Here is a 25,030-nt window from a genome sequence, read left to right as displayed (position 1 = left end):
GGCCCCTCTGATTTGTATAACTCCAGAGGAAGGAAGCATTGAAAAGTGAAAATTATAAAAGATGAAACCCTTAATATTTACCAAGCAGACTTATTTTTCTTCATTTTAAGATGTTGCTCTACAGTATTCCATGTGAAATCAGATGGATTAGAGAGAAATAAAAAGTGATAAGAGAATATTCTGCATAGATGGCAAGGCCTTCGGAATAAACCACTGCATTTAAAGAACATCTTTTTAATTTAAAGCTGAAGAAAATGATAGGAATGGTTTACTTAGTGAATGTTACCCCCTCCTTTCAAATAAATGAGGATCTAATAATAAAAAGTTCTATTTCAGAAGAAAACCAAAATGTTACATTGATGAAATTTTGCAAAGTAAAAATTTTAAAGATATATCCCTTGAAGCTGCATGTTTCCCATGTGTTTATCTCTGCAAGAATTTATTTTCTTCTGCCAAAGATGCTTCCAAAGGAAATTTGATCACATTTTTCCAAGGTTTCCTATTATATAATGAAGGTTTAGTCTCCCAGAAAACATTTGACCCCAAATACAATAAACAATGTGCTTCTGAGTATGACAAACTTTTAATCCTTAATAATGATACTCAGAATATTGTAAACTCATGAAGGAAATGTCTTTCTCATGGATCAGATCCCCATAGAAGACCTAAAATTCAGTGTGTCTCCTGGCACTGTCTTTATTTCAGTTCATTTGTATAAAATCTGATCTAATAAGTACTTTTATATCAGTGACTTCATTTGATTTTCTCAACACAACTGGGAAGTACTTAGGACATCTTTATCAACACAGTTATAAGAATGAACAGTAAAAGATTAACTATAAATATTGTTTTATCCCATAAAGCAAATTTGGGAAACTATTAACAATCATTCTATCTATTTGGAGGATATACTCCTTCAAAGGCTTGTACACAAATGTCCATAGCAGTCTTATTTGTAACAGCCAGAACTGGAAACAACCCAAATATCCATCAACAAAGCAGTACATAAACAACCCTAACCCTAACCTCAACCCTAAACCTAACCCTCACCCTAACTCATACCCAGCCTCAATCCTATCCCTAAGCCTAATTCTAACTCTAAAATCAACCCTAACCATAACCCTAACCCTAACCCTCACCTCAAACCTGACTCTAACCCTAACTCCAAACCTATAACTAATTGCCACCGTAACTCTAACCATGACCTTACCCTAACCAGATACCTAACCTCAACCTTAAGCCTACACTTAATCCTAACCAGAACCCTAACCCTACACCTAACCTGAACCCTATACCTACAGCTAACCTCAACTATATCTGTAACCCTGATTACAACAATTTGAAAACCAATCTCAACACCAGTTCCAGGATCCTATCTCAGACAAATTACCTTCAAAATTAAGCTAACCATTTAATGCTATTTAGGGGTTGAGAAATTCATTTATAAAATACTTCTTTAAAAACTTCCTGGCACCAGCACTACCCAAAATGTAAGATGTAGAGGATACAATTGCAGTCTCTTTAGGACTATGAGGAACTCAAAGATTTTAAGAACAAAAGTACGTATAATTTTTGAACTAAAGTTCAAATCCTAATCAGAAATATTATATAATGATGTTTGCTTTCTGAGATTTATATGGTTCTCAAATTTTCCATCCAAATTCTGATGATAGTTTATGTTTCCTTCAAAATTTGGTCAAATATGGGAGACAATGGAAAGAAAAAAATTTTTTTTGGTATATGAAATGATACATTGACTGTCTCGATAAATTTCATAAAAATTCTTCTTCTTTGCATGTTTCCATTGTGCATGGTGAAATGAAGACCAGCGAAAGGAAGAGATGGGTAATTTGGACTTTTCTTTTAATGTTTTGAAACCACTTCCCCCCACAGATTTATATGCTGATCTTTTACAGATAATTTTTACGTATAAAGTCTGGGATAACTCAATGATGTTTTAATGATTTCTTAGTTAAATGGGAGTAATTGATTCATTATTCAGTAGTGGAAGAAAAACTCTCAAATCAAAATCACTACATGAGATTAGCAGGTAAACAATTACTTGATCTGCAAAACGGTATCTACAAAACTCAAAATTTAATTAGAAAAACATTAGAACATGTATCTGTGATGCAAGCATGCTTTCACAATTTCTTAAATGTCATTTATGATGGGAAATTGTCTGCCTTAATGAACACTCATAGATGCAACTAACCTAAGCCTGGATTAAAGCAGAGAAACTAATTTGCTCCCTGGTTCCAAGGTCAGTTTGAATTGGGAAAGAACCCACTATACCTTGGAGAATTCAGTAATAAGAATTCATCTTTGGCTCTATAATTAACTAGCAAAATAATGAACTGTGGACTCTGACTGATTTTGCGGCCCAAAGAACTGCCAAAAATACACATTATTGGTTCCTGTGGCCTTTAAAACACTTTTGCCCACCCTCTCTGTGGATTTACAGCATAAACTAAACGGTGAAATCTGATTCTTCAGGACAGAACTACAGAGAATTCAGTTTTATTTTTACATGCAAAAAGGTATTGAATCAATAAATATGATCATAAATGTAGTTAATCATGTGCTACTTCTCTTTCTCCTTTCTCACACCTTCCCTCGAAGATATTATTTTTAAAGTAGCTTGAGGGAAAAGATTGTTATGTTTAATGTAAGGTTTTATTTTTTAATTAAAAAATACTTATCGAAAAAAGTTGAAGAGGAATACCCTTACGAACTAAAGCTTTGAATTTGTTACAACATATACATACTATTGTCCCACTGATACAGCCTACATTGTGTTTCATAGACCTTTTTAAAGGAAGTTCTTTGTAGGAGAAAGACAATTCTTAGTTCTGACTGGCACTGCATGACTTTACTTATAAGACCACCAAAACACTGGTCAACAACAGCAATGTTGATAATTAACACTTTTTCATAAAGACCTAAAGTAAAAAAATCTATGATCACTTGATTCAGTAAGTAGTCACTCTTCAAGCTGGACTTAACTCTCATCCTGACATTTCCGAACAAAATATATATGTCAATCCTTTTCCACATTTCAAATTTCTGATAAACAGTGAAATTACTCTTGAAGTGGGATATTTTTAAATAGCCCATCAGGAAAGAAGTTGAAGCTGACCTGAAGCTTTGTAGCAACATAGTGACTCTCTTTCCAAGGCACGTAACAATGGCATTGGGTGTGATGTGTCCTTTGCTTCTTACAGTTCAAGCTCCACAGAGATACAACTTACGGCCATCTTTAAGAGAGACAGAGCAGAAGCAAAAAGTTCTGCAAGTGACCTGCTGTCTTTTGATCCCAACAAAATTGAAAGTGAAGGAGTCCTTCATGGAATGATGGAGGAGGACAAGCAACCAGAAATCTATCTCACAGCTTTAGATCTCAAAAAGTTGATCAGCAGAGCACTACAGGAAGACAAATCCTTGGATGTGGGGACAATTCAGTTCACTGATGGTCAGTTGGTCATTTCATAGTTCTGAATTTATCCTCCTTCTGACAGAAATACTAGGAGGTGTGAAAGTCTCATGGTCACTGTCATTTTAATTGGGCCTTGTAGAGTCAATCATTTCTGTGACAGGCACATTACGTGTGGTATCATTTCTGTTTTTCTTCATTCCAACCTGTGTCTCGTTTGATGAGCCTTTGGTGATCACTTCATACCAAGAATAGCTCTAGGAGAAGCCGAGTTCACTCCAGGTCAACCACAGTCATCCAGTGGAGAGAAGGACCCACAGACAGTTCTGTTCCCCTGGCACAATATTGATTCCCTCGTGTAATAAATTGGTCAGGTCCCAAAAGGACCCCTATGTTTCAAATAGCACATTCAAATTAGGATAATTTGAGGAGAGTTTGATAAAGGTACTATTTATAAAGGTTTCCCTAATACTCAAAGAAATAGGATGGTTCTCTGGGGCTAAAAGAAGCAAGGTCCCATTACTACCTCTATGCTTAAAGTGTTGCCTAATGAACTAAGCCATACTAAAGACAGAGGGCAAGCAGCCATTATTATAGCCCATACAAGTCAGCTTCCAGGGGCAGAGAATAGTGGGGAGAGAAGAGGGGAGTGGATCTAAAGAAACCAACAGGAAAATCAGGCACACTCAGGATCTAGTGGAGGCCTGCAGGGACCCAGAAGCCTGGAACTCAACTCCTCAGTAGGCCCAGTACTCCTGGAATAACAAATGGACAATGGAAATGCCATTTTAGAATAACATGGCATGAAACTGGCATTCTCTGTCAGTTATGTGTTTCTTATTTAGATAGTCAAATTCAACACTGGAAAACTTCACAAAGGTCTCTTAGTACAATATGCAGGGCAGGGGAATGTACTTAGCAAGAAAAAGTGAACTTCAAACTCATCTCAAAGACCGACCATCTGATACTCTGAGTTTGTCTATTTGGTGAATCCTCAGGGATGCTCTGAGAATGAGGCTTTAGTTTAGGGGTAAGACTCTGCAAATGTGCTTGATCCCAGTATTCTGGTCATTTCTTTCTTTGTCTGCTTCGTTATGTTTTCATCCCCACTGGCCTCGCCAATCAGCCTGCCTGCTTGGTTCAAATCTGTACAATAAAACTAAACACTCAAAAAAAATCCACCTTAATGACTATTCTTATCACATAATGTGCACATAATGTGCATCTGTCCTTTACTATATCATTCAGATCAATGACCATTAGCTTCTGTGACAATGACTTCTGATGATCTGTTGTACCACTCCCTAAGAACTGATTATTGCCACATTTTACAACCCTCACTGTTTTACTGCCCCAAACACAAGAGGAAAATGAAGAAAACACTCCAACCTTGTGATTTTTTCATCCACAGAAATTGTTGGGTCACTGCCAGTCTCCGGCTCTGACACCCAGTCAGTGCCGCCCACCCTCCTTGCTGATATCACAAAGGTGAGTTTGTTGTCCTTTTGTTCTTCAAATAGAAAAAACGCCTCTGAACCCTTCATCACAAAAATCAACTTAAAGACTAAACAAAGCAAAATCCCTTTGGCAGTGCTAATTATAGTTCTCCTTTTTTTATAGGCTGTACTTGGTTACCCACTTCTAGTATTTGTATTAATAAAATATAACACGACTCACATTTCAAATATCCTAAAATTCAAAGTCATATCTTTGTTCCCAATTAGAGTCAAGATTTGCTCTCTTTTTGATAAAATAAACACATGTTCATGAACTGAAAAGAACACTCAAAGCAGAATGCACTATTTAACTTTAAGTTTCAAAAATAAATACAAACATAAACATAATTTGTAAGTGGGTCTTAAGTCTTAAAATCTTATCTAAATATTTATTTATGGGGGTTTCATAAGTATAAATTAATGTCTTAGAAAGTAAAAATAATAAATTCAGTGATCACTTTTTTTTACTTCAATTAAAGCTATGTCCATTTAATTTATATCAAATGTTGTCAGTGGAGTGTTCATAAATGGAAGTGCTAACTAAACTCTATTCTTTCTTAAATAAAGAATTCATAAATTCAAACATGATTGACATAATTCAAAGTATTTCTGTTAAGACTTAACACAGGCAGGCTCAGCCAAGAAGCCAATAGATCATGTTTTACCACTGTGTCAATGCATGTTTTCCTTTCAGGACATATTTCTGTATCAGAACAACATCAGAATCCATAAGGAGTCAACTACAAAATTATTTGCTGAAATTTTAAATGAAAAGAAAAAAATATAGAGTATAGCCATTCTCATATACAAAAAAATGTCACTTCTCAACATCTGTCTTCCTACATTCATTCTCTAGGATGCTACTTGGAGTCCAGAACTTCCTTTTGGTCAACCCAGGCTTGAGACAGTGGACAGAGCAGGACACAGTCGACCAGGTGAGTTTTTTCTTCCCACAAAGTCTATGTTAGATGACAACATCCTCTTTGAGAAATCTATCTGTGACACTACCTCAAAGAACAGTGATAATGTCATCCTTGATCCAGGAGAACGTTTCCTGAAACCAGCATTTCCAGCAGAAAAGCAGTCCATTGAACTACCCTCCCCTGAGGATGAGTACACCCTTGACATCCTTTCCTCAGCATTAGTCCCCAGGCCCACAGAGGGTGCCACAGCCCTTTCCTGGTGGACCTAGTGAAAGAAGCTGAAACCAGAGCAGCTCCAGCTGCTGCACACACAGAACAGCCATCTCTAGTGGGCTCAAAACTGAGTCTGTCAGGATAACATAGGTTATAAGGCCCAAGTCCACAAGGGGCTATGGCAAAGAGGATTGGGCCTTCACAATCAGTCTATGTATTCCTATTGGCCACCCATGGCATTGATACAGTCTGCTCTGCTGCATGTGTTTCTTTAGTACGAATTAGCTCATATGTAATTGATCAGAAGGATGTCAGTAAACATTGAAATTCCCTCGGTTCACTTTTGAATTTCCAAGAATGTTCATTTTTGAGGTAATAGGGTAAAACTTTCTCACAGTTAAAGAGAAATCTTTAACAATATGTGAAGACCCACAAAAAACCTCTGAAAATTCTGAAGAAGAGACTATTTAATGCAAGAAGTAGGCTGATCTAGTGGCTTCAAGAACCCCTATGCTTTCTACTTTATGCAGCTCTCTGGTAAAAATGTCTTTAAGGAAACATGACCCCAGGATACTGGTTGGTAAGGATGTCCATGATTCTATGTGCAAATGCCAGTAGAGATTTGTTACAGCTGAAATTTTTAATAGGATTGTTACTGTTTTAGTTAGGGTTCTTCTTTACAAAATTCTACAGGTTTTGAGTGGTCCACCTCAATCTGATTTTCCTCATAAACGCTGTGCAAAATTAGTATGCAATCTTATGGAATACTAGGTTTGTCACAATTACATATATGGCATAATAGCAGAAGCACCTATATAGATTATATTTGGCTTACATGATTACCAATGATAAATATTAACTGCATGACACAGTTATCTTCTCCTGTATTACAAAGCAACCCTAACATTAGTAGCTTAAAACAACAACCATTTATCGTTCCCATAAATCAGAAATTTGGGCAGGAATCAGTGGGGACAGCTCATCTCTGCCGCATGTTGTGTAAGCTAGAGTATCTCAACTGGGGTTGAAGATCTTTTTCCAAGATGGTTCACTTATGTGGCTGGCAAATCAGAGCTGTTTGGGGTTCCTCACAGCATGACAGCTAGATTCAAAGACTCAGTATTACAAGAGACAGACAGTGAAAGCTGCCACTCTCCAAGGGGCCAAGAAACAGTGTCAGTTCTTCACATTCTAATAGCCAGGCAGCCATAGAGCCCATCTTGATTTAAGAGGAGGGATTATAGACCTTATCTCTTTTTTTTTTTTTTTTTTTTGAGAACAATGAGCATATTTTTATTATTTCTGATAGTTCTTTTGAAGTTCTTTTACTAACTCCATAATCTGTCATCATCTGATAGACCTTATCTCTTGATGGGAGAGGTATCGAATAAATATAATCAACTACAATCCACATCAACCAGTATTTTGACTCTTGAATCATTTAGAAGTTAGTTGGATAAAACAAAACTAATCTTTTGGTAAAATGATTGATATTAATTGCTCACTGGATATCATAATGATATATCATAAAATATTATAAGATCAATATTTCAGGTAGATTAATAAAAATAATAGTACGTATGTGATAAAATTATTACTATATTTTTCAAATTGCTTTACTGTTCTCATTTCATTTATTCATTCCTTCCATTCATGAATATACTATAGGATAATAGTAAAGCTAGAAGGACTCTTAGATATAATCTAGTTAAGCTGTTGTGTTTCACAGATAAGAAGACAAGGTTTAGAGATAAGAAGTGCCTTGCTCAAGGTCACACCATAGCTGGTCACAAAACCAGGACCACCATTCAAGTTTCCTCCACCAATTACAAAATGTTTGACTTAAGTAACTCCATCATTAAAAAATACATATTCTTTCATATTTGCTTTGCCCTCAAACCACAGCCTCTACTTTCTCCATTTCACTGTGCTGTCATTTTTTTTTTTTAATAGTTCAACCTTCTGGGTCTTTAGGATCTCACCTCCTAATCACCACAAGGTTTCAAATCAATCACACATTACAGGGACACAATTTGTACCAATGGCTTTCTAATGAATCAGTTTAGCAGCCTCATTTCCGTCTTCATTTTACTTGATGTTTCTGGTGTGGATAACACAAAACAGGGGGCTCCTGTTAACCACCCCCTTCTTGAAACTCTTTCCTTTGGCTCCCACAGAATGACTTTTTCTTGGTTCTTCTATTCCCTGACTACTCTTCCTTAATCTGCACCGGGGCTTGTTACCAGGTTTTTTATAATCTGTTTATTAAAATCCTACCTCATTGTAATGATTTACAGATGTGCATGAAATACAATATGATTTTATCTTAAAGATTTGAAAGAAAATGGAAGAAAAGATAAAACAAAGATAAATCAAATGACTCTTAGAATAATGAAAAAGTTTGAGAACTAGATAGACGTGGTAGTTGCATAACATTGTGAATTTACTAATTCACAATTACTGAATAGTTCACTTTAAAATGGCTAATTTTATGTTATGGTTCACCTCAACATGTCTTCTTAAAAATCAGATGAATTTAGGGAAAATTGTGCACAAATTAAACAACATAAATTTCTTTAAGTTTGCTTTAGGTGGTTCACAAATTTGGCTCTGAACTTCTTAGCAGATTGTGCAATGAGAAAAACACAATTAGTCATGTGATTTAGAGTCTTCATGTTTACAACATGGTAATTGCTGAGGAGGAAAAAAAATACCTCCTGTGGGTCCCCAGAAGGAGGAAAGTTTGGGTTATGGTGAACCATGTCCTGTCTGCGTCAACCTCCTTGCTGTATAAAACCAGTGTCAGGTGTTTCCTGTAAGGCCCGCACTAGAGATGCATAATGAACATCAGAGTCCAGTTTACTGCAGTTCTCTGAGGGGCTAGGTTCTGACAATCTGTCTTAATTCAAGCATTGATCTAGAGGAATGAATGTGTTGCATAACATTCAGTCAATGCTCCATAAATAAAAATTATATCTCATAACTGAGTTGTTGATTAATATTGACCAAGAAGCACTATATTTGCTGACATGGGCCTGGAGTGCAAATATTTTATTGCCAATTAAAGGAAGATTCGTGTGCTTTCATAATCAGCCCAACTCGGGATAGAAATGGTATATCTTAATGAAAAATGAAGATGCTAACTAGGAAAAATTCCTAATAAATAGGAATTAGATACATGGAAATCGGGGGGTTGGGGGCGGCGGATGGAGCAGAGAAAAAGCATTCTAGATATGACCAAGCTCCCTCCTTCATAAAACAGTTCTGAGTCTCTCCCATGCAAAGATAAAATGATAAATAGGACTCCAAAGTTCTATACCATGGCATTACTGAGATAATTTTAGCCTGGAAAATTTTTAAGTTTAGTGTCACCAAACGCCCACCAAGCCATTAAAATCTCAGTAAAGCACTCATAGAAATCTCTCAGCTTAAGTAGTTTAATGTAGTAGTTAATCCCCTGAGTTAAAGTACTTGTAAAATGTGCCTCTAGAACACTAAATGAATTGGTATCATGTATAGAATTCTGAGGTCTTCTGTTATTAATATTCTTATGGTAGTTTATCCCAAGCCATTCTTTTTTGCAGAGCCAGTTATCTGTTAAGATTACTCCTATTTCATATAAATAAGAGTCATAAACATATAGGAGAAACTCAACATTCTGTACTCCACATAACATGCATCCAACTCATTCAAAACTAATATGAAATCATTAGAATAGAAATTTTTTGTGTTTTGGTTTGGTTTGATTTGTTTTAGGTGTGTGTAGGCAGCAATACGTTTTTCTTTTCATTCATTAGAATGATCATTTTCTCTATGAAAAGAGAAGTTCTCCCCCGCCCCAAATTACAGACTTTTTCACTTGCTAGACTTCCCATTTAAGATGTAAGCCAGGTCTCTTCATAAATTGCAACATTTTAAGGGGTGACAAATCAAACTTTAGACAGAGCTATTTTCTGCTATCAGACATTGTTTTGTCTTTTATTCTCCTGTATTAGTCTGGGTTCTCCAGAGAAACAGGACCAAAATGAGATTTTATACATATATAAAGAGATGTAATATAAGGAATTGGCTCACTTGGTTATGGAGGCTGAGACATCCCAAGATCTGTAGTCAATAAGCTGGAGACCCAAGAGAGCCAATGGTGTAAGTCCCAGTACAAGTTCAAGCTGTAAGGCAGGAGGAGATTGATGTCCCAGCTCAAAGACAGTCAGGTAGAGAGTGAATTCTCCTTTCCTCAGCCTTTTTGTTCTAGTCAGGCCTCCAATGGACTGGGTGAGGTCCACCCACAATTAGGGAGGTCCATCCCCTTAACTCAGTCTACCAATTCAGATGTTAACTTCATCCAGAAATACCCTCACAGACACACACGGAAGAACATTTAATCAAATATCTTGGCACTGCCATGGCACAGCCAAACTGACACTTAAAATTGGCCATCACATCCCCCCACTAGGTAATATGTTAAAATCACCACACTTTTCTGAATTTCCTTAATCTCACCTCAGCCTCTGACTCTGTTGAAAGGAATCAGTGAGATGAGCTAAATTGACTGAACTCAGTACAGAACCCAGCTGCTAATGTTTCATAAGGTCAAGGACTTAGTCTGTCTCTATTCATTGCCGTATCATCAGTATCCCGCCAGATACTTGGCACATACTAGATAGGCAATTAATATATGTTGACTGAGTTGAAGGAGTAAACAAATGAGTTTGTATCATAATACCACCATGAAAGTCAGAGTTGATGGGAATAATTTCATTATTTTCTGTTTTGCTCTACCTATTAAGAAGCTCACAGAAAATCATTTAAATAGTCCAGACAGTAGTCAGCTATCTATTCTGGTCACACAACTCCCCATTGCTAAAATACGTCATCCATATTCATGCTTTTTTGCCCTCGCACGCATTATTTTCTCTCATGCCTATAATACTCTTCCATTCTTCTAGTCTGATGACCTCCTACTCACACTTTCAGTTCCAGCTAACATGCCACTTCCTCTGTAAAGCTTTCCCCCAACTGCTCCGTGAAAACTTATAATTACATCTGTTCCCTGACTCTGTAACAGAAAGGTATACAAAACTCCCTCAAACATTTACTACTCAGTATTGTGTGCATGTCTGGATCCCTTCAAGACTGAATTCCTGAAGTGAAAGAATGTGTACCGAGCACCCTGGCTGGCACATGCTTAGGATTTTGTAACTATTTGTTACTGCTGTCAACCTGATGGGGCCCTCAGTGTTCTCGGTCCTGGATTGTAAACTCCCAGAGGAGACGCTGCTCCCTCTGTCAGTACTCACGCAGCTACAGAGACAGCCCTACATGTAAGGTGACATTCCTCACTGGTAAATACTTTTGTCAAAATGAGAGTGCTGAAGAACTTTAATCAGCTCCATTGCACATGAATACCAACTACCACACTGATTAGTCTGTAGTCATGAAGTGAAAGAAATATGCAATAAGCCACTCTCCTAGCCAAAAAATTTTCACATCCTAAATCTCAACCAGAAAGGCCTGACAAAGACATTATTTAAATCGCTCTGCTTTAAGATGGAAGGATAATAGTAAGACTTGGAAAGACTTGTAAGAAAAACTCAGCTGAACTTTAAGCCACTGTGGCCAATACTTTGCCTTTTCTTCTGTGTGCTTCTAAATCGAGGACCAAACAGTAAGTTTTCCTAACAGGAACATGCTGCTTATAAACATTGTCCAGAGAAGTCCAGGAGGAAAATGTCATCTAAAGGATGAAAGGGATAGCTATTCAGCAAAGAATTGCAATCACACTTTGTTCCTAGATACAATCTTTACAATGCCCAGAGAAAGATGAGAAGTAAATTGAAATCCTTCTAACTTTCAAATTTGGTAAGACTAGATTTAACTTAGATATCAGGTGAGATAGAACTGTCCTTCAAATTTTAAGTTTGGGAAATTCAATGCTCTGCCCCAAATTTTGGCAATTTCCAGGAAAATTTGCATTCTCACTTTCCTCCCCTCTGTTGAACTGATATTACCCCATCTCCCTCTCCACCTGCTCTTAATCTTAAGCCCACATTCTCTCAAAACTCTTCAATGACCACCCTTTTTTCAGGCTCATAGCAATTCTCTCCCCAAGCTAGGATTCAATTTTTTCATGCAGAGTAGTGTTCTATTTAATCTCCTTCCAACATTCTACTGAACCGTGGCCACATGTTTCTAAGATAAATTCTGCCATTTCTACAAGAGCAAAAGCAGGTAGAAAGAGTTGTCATTAAAAATTGTATCTTTCCTTTCCTCCCACAATCAGTCCTTTACATGAACACACTCACATGAATATACAGATAATACTGTGTATCAAGTAACTTTCAGTAACTCTTGGCAATTTCATCTCACCTTAATGCCACTGTTTCTCCTTTCCTCCTTTCTCAGGGGAACTCTCTTTTTTCCTTCTCCATAGCACAGAAGTTCATTCATTACCTCGTATGACACTAGTGCACACTGATTTCCCCCAAGGGCTCCATAAAGCTTCTTTGCACATCGTTAGGTGGGAGATTGGTCCATCCTGGGTAAATTCTGGGGGCACTTGAGGCCACAGAGCAAAGCAAACTCTTAATGTGCTAGTAAACCAGTCAAAAAGATTTCAACAGGTTCACTTAATTAGCAGAGGATCTCTGGGACGCTGCGCTCATTCATTTAATTATTAAACAAATATTTATGTTGTGCTTATTCGGTACAGGAGATAAAATAGTGGACAAAGCAGATACACTCTATGACTGTTATGGTTTGAGTCTTCCTGTCATGCAGGGGATCCTGCCAACTACGCCATGTGTCGTGCGGGGTGTCAGGCGGGGTCTCTGGTCCCACTCCCCACATAAGAACGCAGGACATGGTGAGGCCAAAAAGGAACACCCACGGAGCCATAGGTAGGGGAGTCACACCACTATACTCTCGCTGGCGGCTGGGTTGGAGACACAGGAACCAGGAGCAACACAATTCTCAACCCTCACTGCGCCGCTTGCAGGCTCAGCCACCATCTTCTTGCTAGCTCCCCCTTTTTTTGCTAGCCTAGCCACGGCAGTTATATTCATGGCTAATGGCTCACTGGTTACAGCTGACGGCCAACTAGCCACAGCTGATGGCCATTTGATCACAGTCGATGGCCATTTACTACCTGAGCCAGCACCTTTCTATGTGAGGCCGAGAGCCTGGAAACTGCTTTTTGGGGCTCTGTCCCCACACTTCCCCAAACAGACCCTGAGAAAGGATTTGATTATAAGGAGTTTGTTTCGGAGGTGATCCCAGGAAACCCAGTAAAGCAACAGGGAAGGAAGGAAACCAATACAGCCAATCAGTGGTGTACTGGTAAATGTTTCACAATGAAACTCAAAAAAAAAAAAAGAAAAGTCAGGTATATAGAAGTTTATTATAAAATTTTGCTGATACAGAGGATATATAACACACAATTTACAAATAATAAAATATACATACTCTTTATTATCAATTCTATAGTCAATTGATTCTCCTAAGGAAATAATATTTAAACCGCAATCTAAATGACAGGAAGGCAAAAATTAAAACTGGGGAGACATGGTGAAGAGTGTTTTGGGCAGAAGGGAGTGACTGAAACTGGCATACTGAAGGAAAGTGAAGAAAGCTAGTGTAACTAGAGCACAAGGAGTCAGCGAGAGAGTTAAAAACAATGAAACTTGAGAAACAGAGCTTTATAAACTCTGTTAAGAATCATTGAAAGGTTTTAAGCAAAGGGATGACACATCAGATTTGAGTCTAAATAGATCTTCTGACTGCACTATGGAGAATTGGCTGGAGGTAGGCAACTGCAAGTAATCAATAAGAAGTCTTAACAGCAATCCAGGCTAGGAATGTTGACAGCTTGGACTTGGTGATAGAAGGAGAGATGGACAGAGGTAAAATTGACTGGTGTGTAAGAGGTAAAACCATTATGAAGAATTCTGAAGCCACGAATGGGTTCATCAAGCAAGCCTGGACTGATGAATGAGCAGTATCTGTTACAGGCTCATTAGCAGGACACGGTAATACCAGTATCTGCAGTTCAGTACTAGGCCAGTGAACTGGTTTTGCCTCTTAGATGTCCAAATGTTGCCTATCTGTTACCACTTAATGATCATGAGACTAGTGAGCACATCCTAGGAAATGTCAGCCTTTGCTGGTTCTCATCTTTGACATGGTCACTTTTAATACTTCCATCCATTTTTGTTGGCTCACATTTCCATAATGAGGAAGATGAAGTATTCATCATTAGCAATGCTTTTTATTGATCTGTCCAAAGAAGAGAAAAAGAAGAGGTCGATAAATACAGGAAACTGTGCCACATAAATAGATAAATAAAATGACTCATAGGGACTCAGGATTTCTCTTTATGACCTGCTCCAGGAAACTATCTCCAAGATTACTTTAAATCTAAGGATCTAGTAGCACTTATGAGAGCTTGGTTCCCCTACATATCCCAATTTAGAGGTGTCTTTCTAACAACCCAGCGGTTTTTGTTTGGTTTGGTTTTTGAATTTCAGTTTTGGGCATCTATCTTGTTTTTCACTTTTGGTTTAGCATCTGCATTCTAGCCCTTCTCATTTCTTGGAGTGGCCGCTAAAAGACGGCAGGAGTTGTGTTTGTATCTTACTATTTCTGAGATGCCAGTACTTCAGCTGCACCAGAAAACCAGCGCACAGCAGCTCTTGGCTCAGGAGAGGTGGGCCCCACACCACGGAGCACAGAGATTATCTGCACACTGTCTCGTCTCAGCTCTGTTTCCTTTCACACTTGGTGGCACTGAAACAATTAGAATAAACCTGTTGAGCTCTAGTCCCTGGATCATCCGTTAGTGGAAAACAACTCTAATGACAAGAACAATGTCTCTGCGTGAATAAACCCTTAAGTGCATCATTTCAAAATTAAGCCATGATGACAATTTTAACAGAAATCTTAACTCAAAAACCTATCATTCAGTTATTACATGTAAATAATTGAAAAGTATTCAGGGGAAAAAATGTAAGACAAAAGCAACAAAGAGACTAAGGTGACAATGCATGGGGAAAATATTGGAGGATATATATCACCATCAAAAATGCAATCCCATCTTCACTTTGTGAGGGATGAAATGTCTAACTATTACATTGTTTTGTACACCTGAACCTAATAATAAAAATAATAATAATAATAAAATGCAGTCCCATCTTTAGAATAAGAAAGCACTGTCACATATGTCTGTGATGTTTCCAAGGCCTAAACTTAGAAGTTAAAATTTCATCTTGGAGAATTCTTAATTACAACTAATACCACAACTTTAGCATCGCTATACTCAGCAAGCAGAGAGAACAGGGCTGAGCAGGAAGATAAAGTTCACACTAGACCACAGTGCGCTTTCCATCTATTTCCTTTATTCAGGACCTAGATCATGGGGGGAAAACAAAAAGACCTACATACATGAAGTAGGAACAACATAGATTTATGTATAAAACATAAAGACTCCTTTAAAATTTTCATATAGATTAAATATGTGTATATTACTGTCTTAGGTCAGAGGACTGGAAAATCAGTGAGAAGCAGAGACATCAAAGAAGGCATCCAAGCAGCTTTAAGTGGGCCCCAGTGGGTACACAGGACTTTGCTGAAGAGAAGGGAGAGGACTTTCCAGGTAGAACAAGTTTCATGAGCAAAGATGCAGAGGTTGGAATGAGATTCAGAAATAAGTAGGAGAAGGATATATATATATATATATATATATATATATATATATATACACACACACATAGATATATAGATAGACATGTCTATCTATATATCTATATAGATATATATCTATCTCTATATCTATATATCTGTAGATATATCAAGCAGGGCCTTAAAAATCAGAGGGAAAAAAAGTTTGTTGAGTTTTCAAGAAGTAAAGGGAGATGATGGGGATGGAGCTTAGGAAAGTCAGTCTGGACACAGGTTGGTACATGAAAGGTAGGACAATGAGGGATTTTGTCCCACATCTGTGTGTAAAGCTTTGAGGACATAGGTGAGGAGAGAGCAGAGGGAGAAGAGAGGAAAAAAGAGATACAAAGATTTTTATTTTAAAAATAAAATAAAATAAACCAGGGACGATTTTGGACAATGGTGGGGAGAGGAGAGGAGTGGGTCAGAGTCTGGATCGCCATGAGGTTGCGCACCTCCATGGTCATCTATGTTATACATGGGACACCACATTGCTTCCCACCTGGAATTTAAAACATAAAGAAAACAATGAACAACATTTTCTCTCTCTCCCTCGCCCTCTCTCTGTCTCCCTCCCTCCCTCCTTTTCTTCCCCTCGCTCCTTCTTTGAAAAATCAGTACAAGTGAGAGACCAGGAGTTCTCTAATATGCATTAGGAAGTGGACTCTAATCCATTCTAGTCACCCATTCCCAATGTTATCACTTCTCAAACGACTGGGACATGGTGTGTCCATAGCCACAAGGATTTGTGCCCCATGTACCCTTATCTTCACCCACATGAGGTGACATCAAAATCCAGATAGGAAGGCAAATGTTTCTGCCTCTCGTTCACCCATTTTTACAAAGAGTATAAGGCACTCTTCATGCAAATGGTTTGAGGCCAGAGAGTAACCAGGAGCAGACAAGGCCACCGCTGAGACTATGGGGAAGAAATGTCACCTTGGGACCTGTTGTGAAGAATCATAGTTTTATAATATGATCAGCATTTTAATGAAAGAAACAACTCTTGCTTTGAGAGAAAGTGATATCTTAGCAATCCTAAGGTAGAAATACTAAGAGCATTTATAAGTGGTTTGGGGGACCGGGATAGAATTCCCACGAATAGTTTCCTTCAGTTTTTAAGTTTTAAGAAGGCGAAACTGCATTTCTAAAGCTGTCAGCAGATTACACGTTGCATGCAGTGGTCAGTTTATAGAAGGGGAGTCTACACAGGCAACTGAGCAAACCTCGGTAATTGTCATGCACTTCTGCTCAATGTGACAGATCACATTATCCATCTGACCTTAAAAATGTAAATATCAGGAAAATGGGAATCTTCTTCCTTACATCGGTCCTATTAATCTCAGAGAAAATTTAACATCTTTTGACCATTGGGTAAACCAAAAGATGAATTTTCAGTTTCTCTTATCTCTATTTTTCTTGCTTGGCAATGAATGAGATAGGAAAATAACAACTCTCCATTGCTCGTTGGCAAGTTCTCTATATGTCAGGTTAAATAAAATCCTTGCCAGAGCACGTGTATTAGCTTCATGGTATTTGGAATGTTGACGCACAGAGGTTTAATAAAATGCTTACTAAATGTCATCCAAAGTCTTCATTTACAAAACTTACCAAACTTCATTTATAGAGATGGAACAAATTAAAGCATTTGCAGAGAAGTAAATGAACATATCTATTTGTATTTATCTAATTGTATTTTTAGTTTGTTTTAAATGAGCATATGTTTAGACTTCAAGAAAATTTATCTCTTTAGATTCTAAGCCCAGACTTTCATTCTTTAGGATGACCAATTTCCCACTGATTTCGGTCCTTACATGAGAGTATGCAATAGTTTTAATCAGGTTTTTCAGTTGCATATTTGTGGCATTCTTGAGTGACCTTTCAGTAAATTTCTTCAACTTTGAAAGCCAGAATGACTCAAGGATATTAAGCAAATTATGTGCACCATTTTTCGTTTTAAGTATCTATTTTATGTTAAATTTAAGTAGGGTAGTTAGACATGGTTTACAATATTCAAAAAACAGATCAAGAAATATTACAGCTGGGAGAACTGGGTAGTGGAAAGGAGGAGTTAGGCCAGGAGAAGGAAAATGAGATAGAACGACAACAACTGAAATAGCTAAAGGGGCCTTTTAATTTGGGGAAAATATTTGTCTTAATCATGGGATCTGGAGGACAGCAAAAAGAGAAGCTGAACAAGGATAGAGATCATGGGAATAGAATAGTAATGTGAGGTGCTGGGTAAAAAGGGTGAACCAACAATACTGGAAATGGGGCTTCCTGAAAGGGAAGCTGGGGCTGCAACTTGACATTTTCTGGGAGAACCCACTTAAAAGATTAACATTTATTCTATGAGGAGGGTTTGAATACTAGCTCAGGGAAAGGAGAAAATCAGAAACTAATGCAAGGAAGCAGATTTGTCTTTGAAGTTGGACAAAGCCTCACTGCTACTGGGCTGTGTACCTGTAATCTGCTAACATTCTTATAAACTTTACTCACGATTCCCACATTGCACTAAGGGGCTGAGTATTTCTAATGACTTCCCATGGAAATAAGAAGAGAATACTGAAGACGTTAATGTTGGACTGACATCCAGAAAGAAGACCACACACACACACGCCATCTTCCTGGGCAATGACAGAGAGGGGAAGACTTATGGGAGGTCCTTACTGATGCTCCAGGTATTTTTCATCCAGTTGAACCTTTTCACTTAATACCCCTCTCGGTGAGGTTTTTTTCTTCTTAGGCAAAGAGGAAATTAAGAATAACCAAAGAAGAACAGAGAACTAGTGCTACAATACCTAGGCCCTACTGCCTTAATTAATATTCATTATGGAAAATGGAACCTGCAGTTTGGCATGAGTCAACTATGAGTGCCCTGAATTCTGGCTAGAAAGAGAAAGAGAAAAAATGATTTTGAGAAAACTTTCCTGAAATTTAATCTGTGTTAAAAGTCTTTTTTCTGGAGCACTTTAATACATTGATTTCATCATATACAAAAGATATGAAACTCTCCTGTTTTCTTGAAAATCATCTGAGGTTTTGTTGGTTTGTAGCCTTCACACACAAGCTAATGAATTTCTCAATTTATTTCTCCCGGGGGAAGTCTCATTTTCTCTCTTCATTGCTAATATTTTCTTCTTCCTCTTATGAAACCCAGGCTGGGCAAGAGATCCAATTTGATGTGTTATGCAGTTTGTAACAATATCTCCATAATGGTATTTTTCAGTCTTCATTATTGATAGCTGCTTTGCTTGAGGACAAGTTATATTACAAGTGTGATTCTCTTCTACTCTAAAGCCATTTTCCCAATTTCAAATTTTCTCAGAAAATTCAGGATCTACATACAATAAAGTATCTTTATGCAGATTGCTATCTAGATCTGTGTCTGCAGTGGTCTCACCACCAATTCAAAGCCAATCTGCCCAGGATTTCATGGACCTGGTTTTTTTCTTCTGACTTTATTATAATAATTACTAAAGCCTTTAGTCTACACTGGGATATTTTTTTCTCAACTCCTTAGAATCCACAAAATCTAAGGGGGAGCAAAAACACTCAGTAATCAAGATCAAATTTAAACGCAAGGTTTCAAAAACTCAGAGGTAAATGCAAAACACTGAAGATGAACAAAATCAAAATTTTGGGGGTCAAATATATGGAGATGGAAGGAGACTAGACTTCGGGTAGTTAGCACACAGTAAAGTATTACAATCTCATGTTATAAAGTTGTGCACCTGAAATTTATGTAATGTTATTAACCAATGTTACCCCAATAAATTTAATTTTAAAAACACCATCAATTGCGAGAGGAAAAACATTGCCAATTAAAAAAATGAAGATAAGCTATCGTTTGTTTTACAGCCTAGCATCATCATACGGCAGGAACCGTGATGTCTAGTCTGCCCACAGCTCACAGCCTGTGTGGCCCTGGTAACCCCTGCAGGCAGGCTTCTGAGGGTCGCCATGGTGCAGTTTGGACAACATGAGGTCATAGTTTTGACCGTAGTGCTTTTACTACCTCTTTCTGTTTGGTTCACAATATGGGAGGCTATTTCGTTAAGTATATACAGAGACACACATTTTTCCTTTTGCCTCTGGATCCAATGGGTATGGCACAAACAGAACTACATCTTTCTAAAACCTTCTTCTATGCGCGGAACTGCTCTTGAATCTTTGTCCAGCAGCCTGGTGCTCAATAATGGAGTAGGGGTGAAACAGTCCAGATAACAACATAAACAATATAGACAGGTGCATGTATAATGATGACAGAATGATTTGTTGTAAATCACTCAAGCATTATTTTGAATGAGAAATGTATTAATATTTTCACATATTCATTGAAATATAAATCCTTTTGAGTAGGGTTCAGCTTTCTATTTTCTCTTCCCTAATGACTCAGCCAGTCTATTTGAAATTGTAATCTCTGATCTGGTCCCACCTGCAAAACGCTGGCTGCCTGAACAAACTCCCTGGATTGGCCAGGGAGTTCTGCTGCTCCCTGCCTCCTCGCCCAGCCCAGCACTGTGTCCTGGGCCCCTGTGCTCTCCGCCACTGCATCCTCTCTGCCAGGGCCTGCATCTGAATGTCCCTTTTTGGTGGGAAGTTTCCCTTCCTTAGTTAAACCACAGCAGTCAGAATCTAACCAGAAAAAAAAAAACAAAAACAGAAACTGCTTCAAGCATTAGGTTGCCAATTTTATAGGTTAAAACAGTTGTACATAAGCAGTTTATACTGGTTAAAACTATTATTTCCAAGAAAGATCATTTAATGCAGGGAATGTGTTATTCAGGTGGAGGAGGAGCCAACAAGCCCAACAGAAGAGAGAGAGGTTACCCAGAGAGTAGGAAGAGTGGACGCTGCTCCTGCCCCTCGCCTAGAGAGACAAAAGAAAGAGGAGGCATTACCAGACTCCAGGGGCCAGCTCAGCTGGGGAGACTCTGGAATCCTGGAGCACTTGTGCAGAGGGAACAGGAGACACACAGGAGAGAGAGTTGCCGGAATAATGACCTGAGGTACACAAGGAGGAGGAGAAATAGCCCCCACTTTTTCCTACTCCTGCCCACCAATGCTTACATTGGCCAAACATAGCCAGAAACCGGATGATACAGAAGTCTTTGAAATGCAACCTACAGTGATCGGCATCCCAACCCCACCTCCCTAAAACAGAGCAGAAGGAAGTGCAAGGAATAACTGAGGGAAACCAAGCCCAGGATCAGCTCGGAGCCCCGTTCATAAGGGGTCCCATCACCAAGCAGCAGAATGGCGTTTGTAGTAACATCATGAAACATTGCTCAGCCGGCATCAACCAAAACCTCCCGCTCTCCAACCACTTCATTCCCACCATTGTGAGAGCCACAAACACACAGGTCATTATACTTCAAAATTATTCCCTTATTGTTTGCACTTTATTAAATGCAGGAGACTCTCTCCCTATGTACTAATTTTAAAGTTGCTACAGAATTTTCCCATGAAAATATGTCCTTGTGTATCCAAATCTATCGGTTTCAATACAGTAATAAACAGCATAGTCATCTGGGAACGTTCCCATGGAGTGCTGGATGTGGTTATCCATTTTAGCACGGCCTTGAAATGAAGCAATCCCCCTCATGTTTTTACACTAACTCTTACCATTATCTTGTTTTCCTCTGCCCCAGGGACACTGTCTAGATGAATGGATGGATAAATGGATGGAGGGATGGGTGATAGATGATGGATGGACATTCGTGATAATGACGGTGACACTGGTTTTAAATATGGGGATGTTCCCAGCCTTTCTTTTGGTGGCAGTGGGAGTTCTAAAGTGCCATGGTTGATGCAGGGTCATAGATGCAAACTGTGAACCTCATCAGTGTAACACTTTATCTTCTCACATGGTTACAATGTTAAAATAAAAAGAGCTGATTTGCTCAAAAAGAGAACGATGATTCAGCATTCTTCACTGCAGGTAAGGAGAGTCTGAATACCTTTTCTTTATTCAGATAGTAAATAATAAACCATTGCCTGGATTATTCAGATTTTGTTCTTAATGTTCACATTCACTCTGCGTTCAACCTTTGCAGGATACATTAATCCTCCCCCTACCACCACCTATAATGTCCTTTGGAATTGAATTTTTTTTATGACTTATTGTTAATATATGATTAGGCTATGATTTATACAAATATAGTTCATTACTGTTAATAAATCTTGCAATTTTTTCAAAATCTTGTGTAAAATTAAAGCAGGTTAAATATCATATTTTGTATACAATCATCAATACCAAGAGCATGAAATTAACCAGGCATCAAATGTACTAAAGGCAGTGCAGATGCTTTTTGTAGCTCACTCAAGGATGAATAATGCTTAGAAATTTGAGTTTGGAATAGCTCCAACAGGAACTATTAAAGTACCCCCCCAAAAGTGCATGCTTCTAAACTATCTTTAAAAAAACAAATTTAGAACCAGTCTATTGCATTTTCCCTTCTTTGTCCATAATGATTCCCTCTAGCTGACAGAATATGATATACTCTAGGAGTGTCCTCAAAATATGTACTTACAGAACCAACTTTCAGAATGCACTGAGGCAGGGAGTGATTGTTTTAAGTGGCTGAAATACAAATATTTCCTGCAACCATAATTTGGCAAAAAACACTAAAAACTATCATACTAGTCTCTTCCTATGGGGGATTTATATTCCATTAAGAAGTAAGCAAAGAAAGATGTTAACCAGCTTGAATTGACAACATCTTAGAAATTCAAACATGCTTTATAACATGTATTTGCTTTTTAAAGAAGATCTACAGATATACACCCGAAAATGTCATTTTTTTCCCTAAATGGCATTCATTGACATAAAAAGCATTTTAAATGTCAACTGGTAGAACATTTCAAAAGAAACTTTGATGGGTTGACGTATGGATTTCTTACTCCTCAGAGATCAAAGCTACTGCCTAAAGTTGAATTTCCTTGCCTTTGGTATTAAACATAAATGCTCACGTAGCTCTTCTTGACCCAAGTCTTTACCAGTAAAATATTAGGTTGGTGCAAAAGTAATTGCAGTTTTTGCAATTATTTTTAACTTTTTAAACCGCAATTACTTTTGCACCAACTTAATCTAATAAAGAGGCACCTATGGATGAAGTAGGAACTACCAGATTTGAGGGCGGAATAACAATGTCGTTCTACGTCCTCTTCAGGGACAGATCTAGGCTGGGCTGCATCACTGTGCCTCAGTCACTGTACAATGTTGCCAAAACAAATTGTGGAACATTACCTCTACCGGTGTTCTCAAAGGTTTCCAGGCATCAGAATTCCTGGAGGCCTTGTTAAAACACAGATTGCTGGGCCTTCCCCCAGAGTTTCTGATTCAGTAGGTCTGGGTGGGGCAAATTTGCATTTCTAACCAACTCCCAGGGCCTCTGATGCTGCTGGGGTTTCCAGGCACACCTAGAAAACCACTGCTCCCCAATAATAGATCTAACTATAACTTCCACTTGGGCTTTAGCATTTCCAAAGCTCTTACATGCCTTTTATTTAATTAACATCATGCCATAGGTGCGCAAAATGGCTATTTTCTCCATTTTCCAGATCGTAAGTGAAAAGCACCGGGCTTCTCCTCCTGTATTCCCTGTCACAATGAAGACAATCACCATCAATGAAACAGAAACCTATAAGTCACCCAAGACTCCTTCTTCTCGCTCCACTCATATCCAGCCATTGTCCAAGTCACGTTGCTTTTACTCCCTATCTTAGGAGTATCTTGCTCTCTTCCACTTTTGTGCCTTTGCATGTATTTTCTCTTCTTGATAACCTTGCTATTCATGTTTAAATCTTTCTGGAAAAATGTTTCATAAGGTTTGATATATAATATTAACTCAGAATGAGTTAACCTTACACATATCATCTAATATATTTTGTTCTCTTTTTAGTATTCATGAATCCAATGTGTCCTTCAGATTTGTTCATTTGGTGTTACATCTTTTTAAAAATTCACCATCCCATAAGTGTATGATTGTGTTTGAAACTACCTTGCTTGAACACTGAGGCATGGTTCGAGAGACCTACTCCTCAGGTTGGAACTGAGTAGCTTCTCCGCCAGTGTCGCATGAGATTCCCATTCGTCACACGTGATCTAACCTGCCTTTGCTCCTCACAAGTACCTTGACTCTTAGTCTTTCAATCTACATTCAGCTCATGAATGTCAGCACTAGCCGCATCAAGACCTGGGGTTTAACAGGGGGAGTTGATGTTCTGAGTAAAAGTTTATTGCTCATAAATTCAATTGCTCTTTTATCATGAAATTTTATGAGGACTATAAACAGACTCACAACTGTTAAAAGGTTCTTGATGTCATTTTCCTTAACTCAAAATTTCTACAGTCTGTGTTTTCATTGTAAAACAGTTTCTCTGAACTTCTGGCTTAGAGATTGCTAAAATCTCAGTCCCTGGGCTCTCCCTAACCAAACTAGAGAGGGGCATCATTGCCCGCACACCTCCCTCGCCCAGCACTTGAAGACAGTTACACCACCTGGAAAATAGGATATCAGTGGTTTAGAGATTCATTATTGAAGGGCAAAAAGCTGACCTTTTTATTTTACATCACACGTTAGTAAACCTGTGTGACCCTGACTGGCAGGATCCTTGTTCTGTGCTGTAAGTAGCATGTCACTCACAAGGGTTCAGCAGTGCCACTATACCGAATGTTCCCATCCCCATTCCTTACAACACATATTAGACCTAGCATCTTGCTAAGCTACCTGCTGTTCTTTGGGACCATGGGTATATTGCCACATTAAGTATAAAGCTTAATTAAGTACCTTATCACTGATACTATATTAAGAGTTTATTAATCTCTCCATGCCTTAGTTTCTTTATCTGCACATTGGAGGTGATAGTACTTTGTAACTTGTATGTGACCTTTAGGTATGATACCATACATGGAAGGTGCTCAATGAATTGGAGTTATTGCTATTGCAGTATTTTCAGCTATTATAGACACCTGAAGCAGGAAGTGTATTTATTTTGTTTGTTGCTGATGCCCCAGTGCCTTACAAGTGCCTGGCAGATAGTAGATAGTAATTTTTGTTGAATGAATGCAAGCGTGCACACGTGAAGAAATGAATGAATGAATTAATGAAGCCCTGGCAAAGAGGAAAACATCAACTTTTGGCTTTTTTGTGGACGTAAAATGGATATGTTAAGAAAATTGAGCTTTAGTGCTGAACCCGCCATTAGTCAATTTTGAGAAGGACTTTTAAGTTTCCTGGGTCTCACAT

At 38.2% G+C, this 25,030-nt stretch overlaps 1 protein-coding gene across 2 annotated transcripts in view; it reads left to right on the top strand.

The window, feature by feature from the left end:
• Positions 1-25,030, top strand: part of IMPG1 (interphotoreceptor matrix proteoglycan 1) — a 111,335-nt gene that overhangs the window by 44,970 nt on the left and 41,335 nt on the right. For both annotated transcript variants that reach the window (XM_033103445.1, XM_033103444.1), the window contains 4 exons: positions 1,825-1,845; positions 3,225-3,472; positions 4,845-4,921; positions 5,786-5,868. In XM_033103445.1, coding sequence (XP_032959336.1) covers positions 1,825-1,845; positions 3,225-3,472; positions 4,845-4,921; positions 5,786-5,868 — 429 coding nt within the window. The remainder of the gene's footprint in view (positions 1-1,824; positions 1,846-3,224; positions 3,473-4,844; positions 4,922-5,785; positions 5,869-25,030) is intronic.

Source organism: Rhinolophus ferrumequinum, chromosome 3, assembly GCF_004115265.2.
Source record: "Rhinolophus ferrumequinum isolate MPI-CBG mRhiFer1 chromosome 3, mRhiFer1_v1.p, whole genome shotgun sequence".
Taxonomy (NCBI): domain Eukaryota; kingdom Metazoa; phylum Chordata; class Mammalia; order Chiroptera; family Rhinolophidae; genus Rhinolophus; species Rhinolophus ferrumequinum.
Note: the sequence above shows the minus strand (reverse complement) of the source record. Positions and strands in the feature narration are given on the sequence as shown.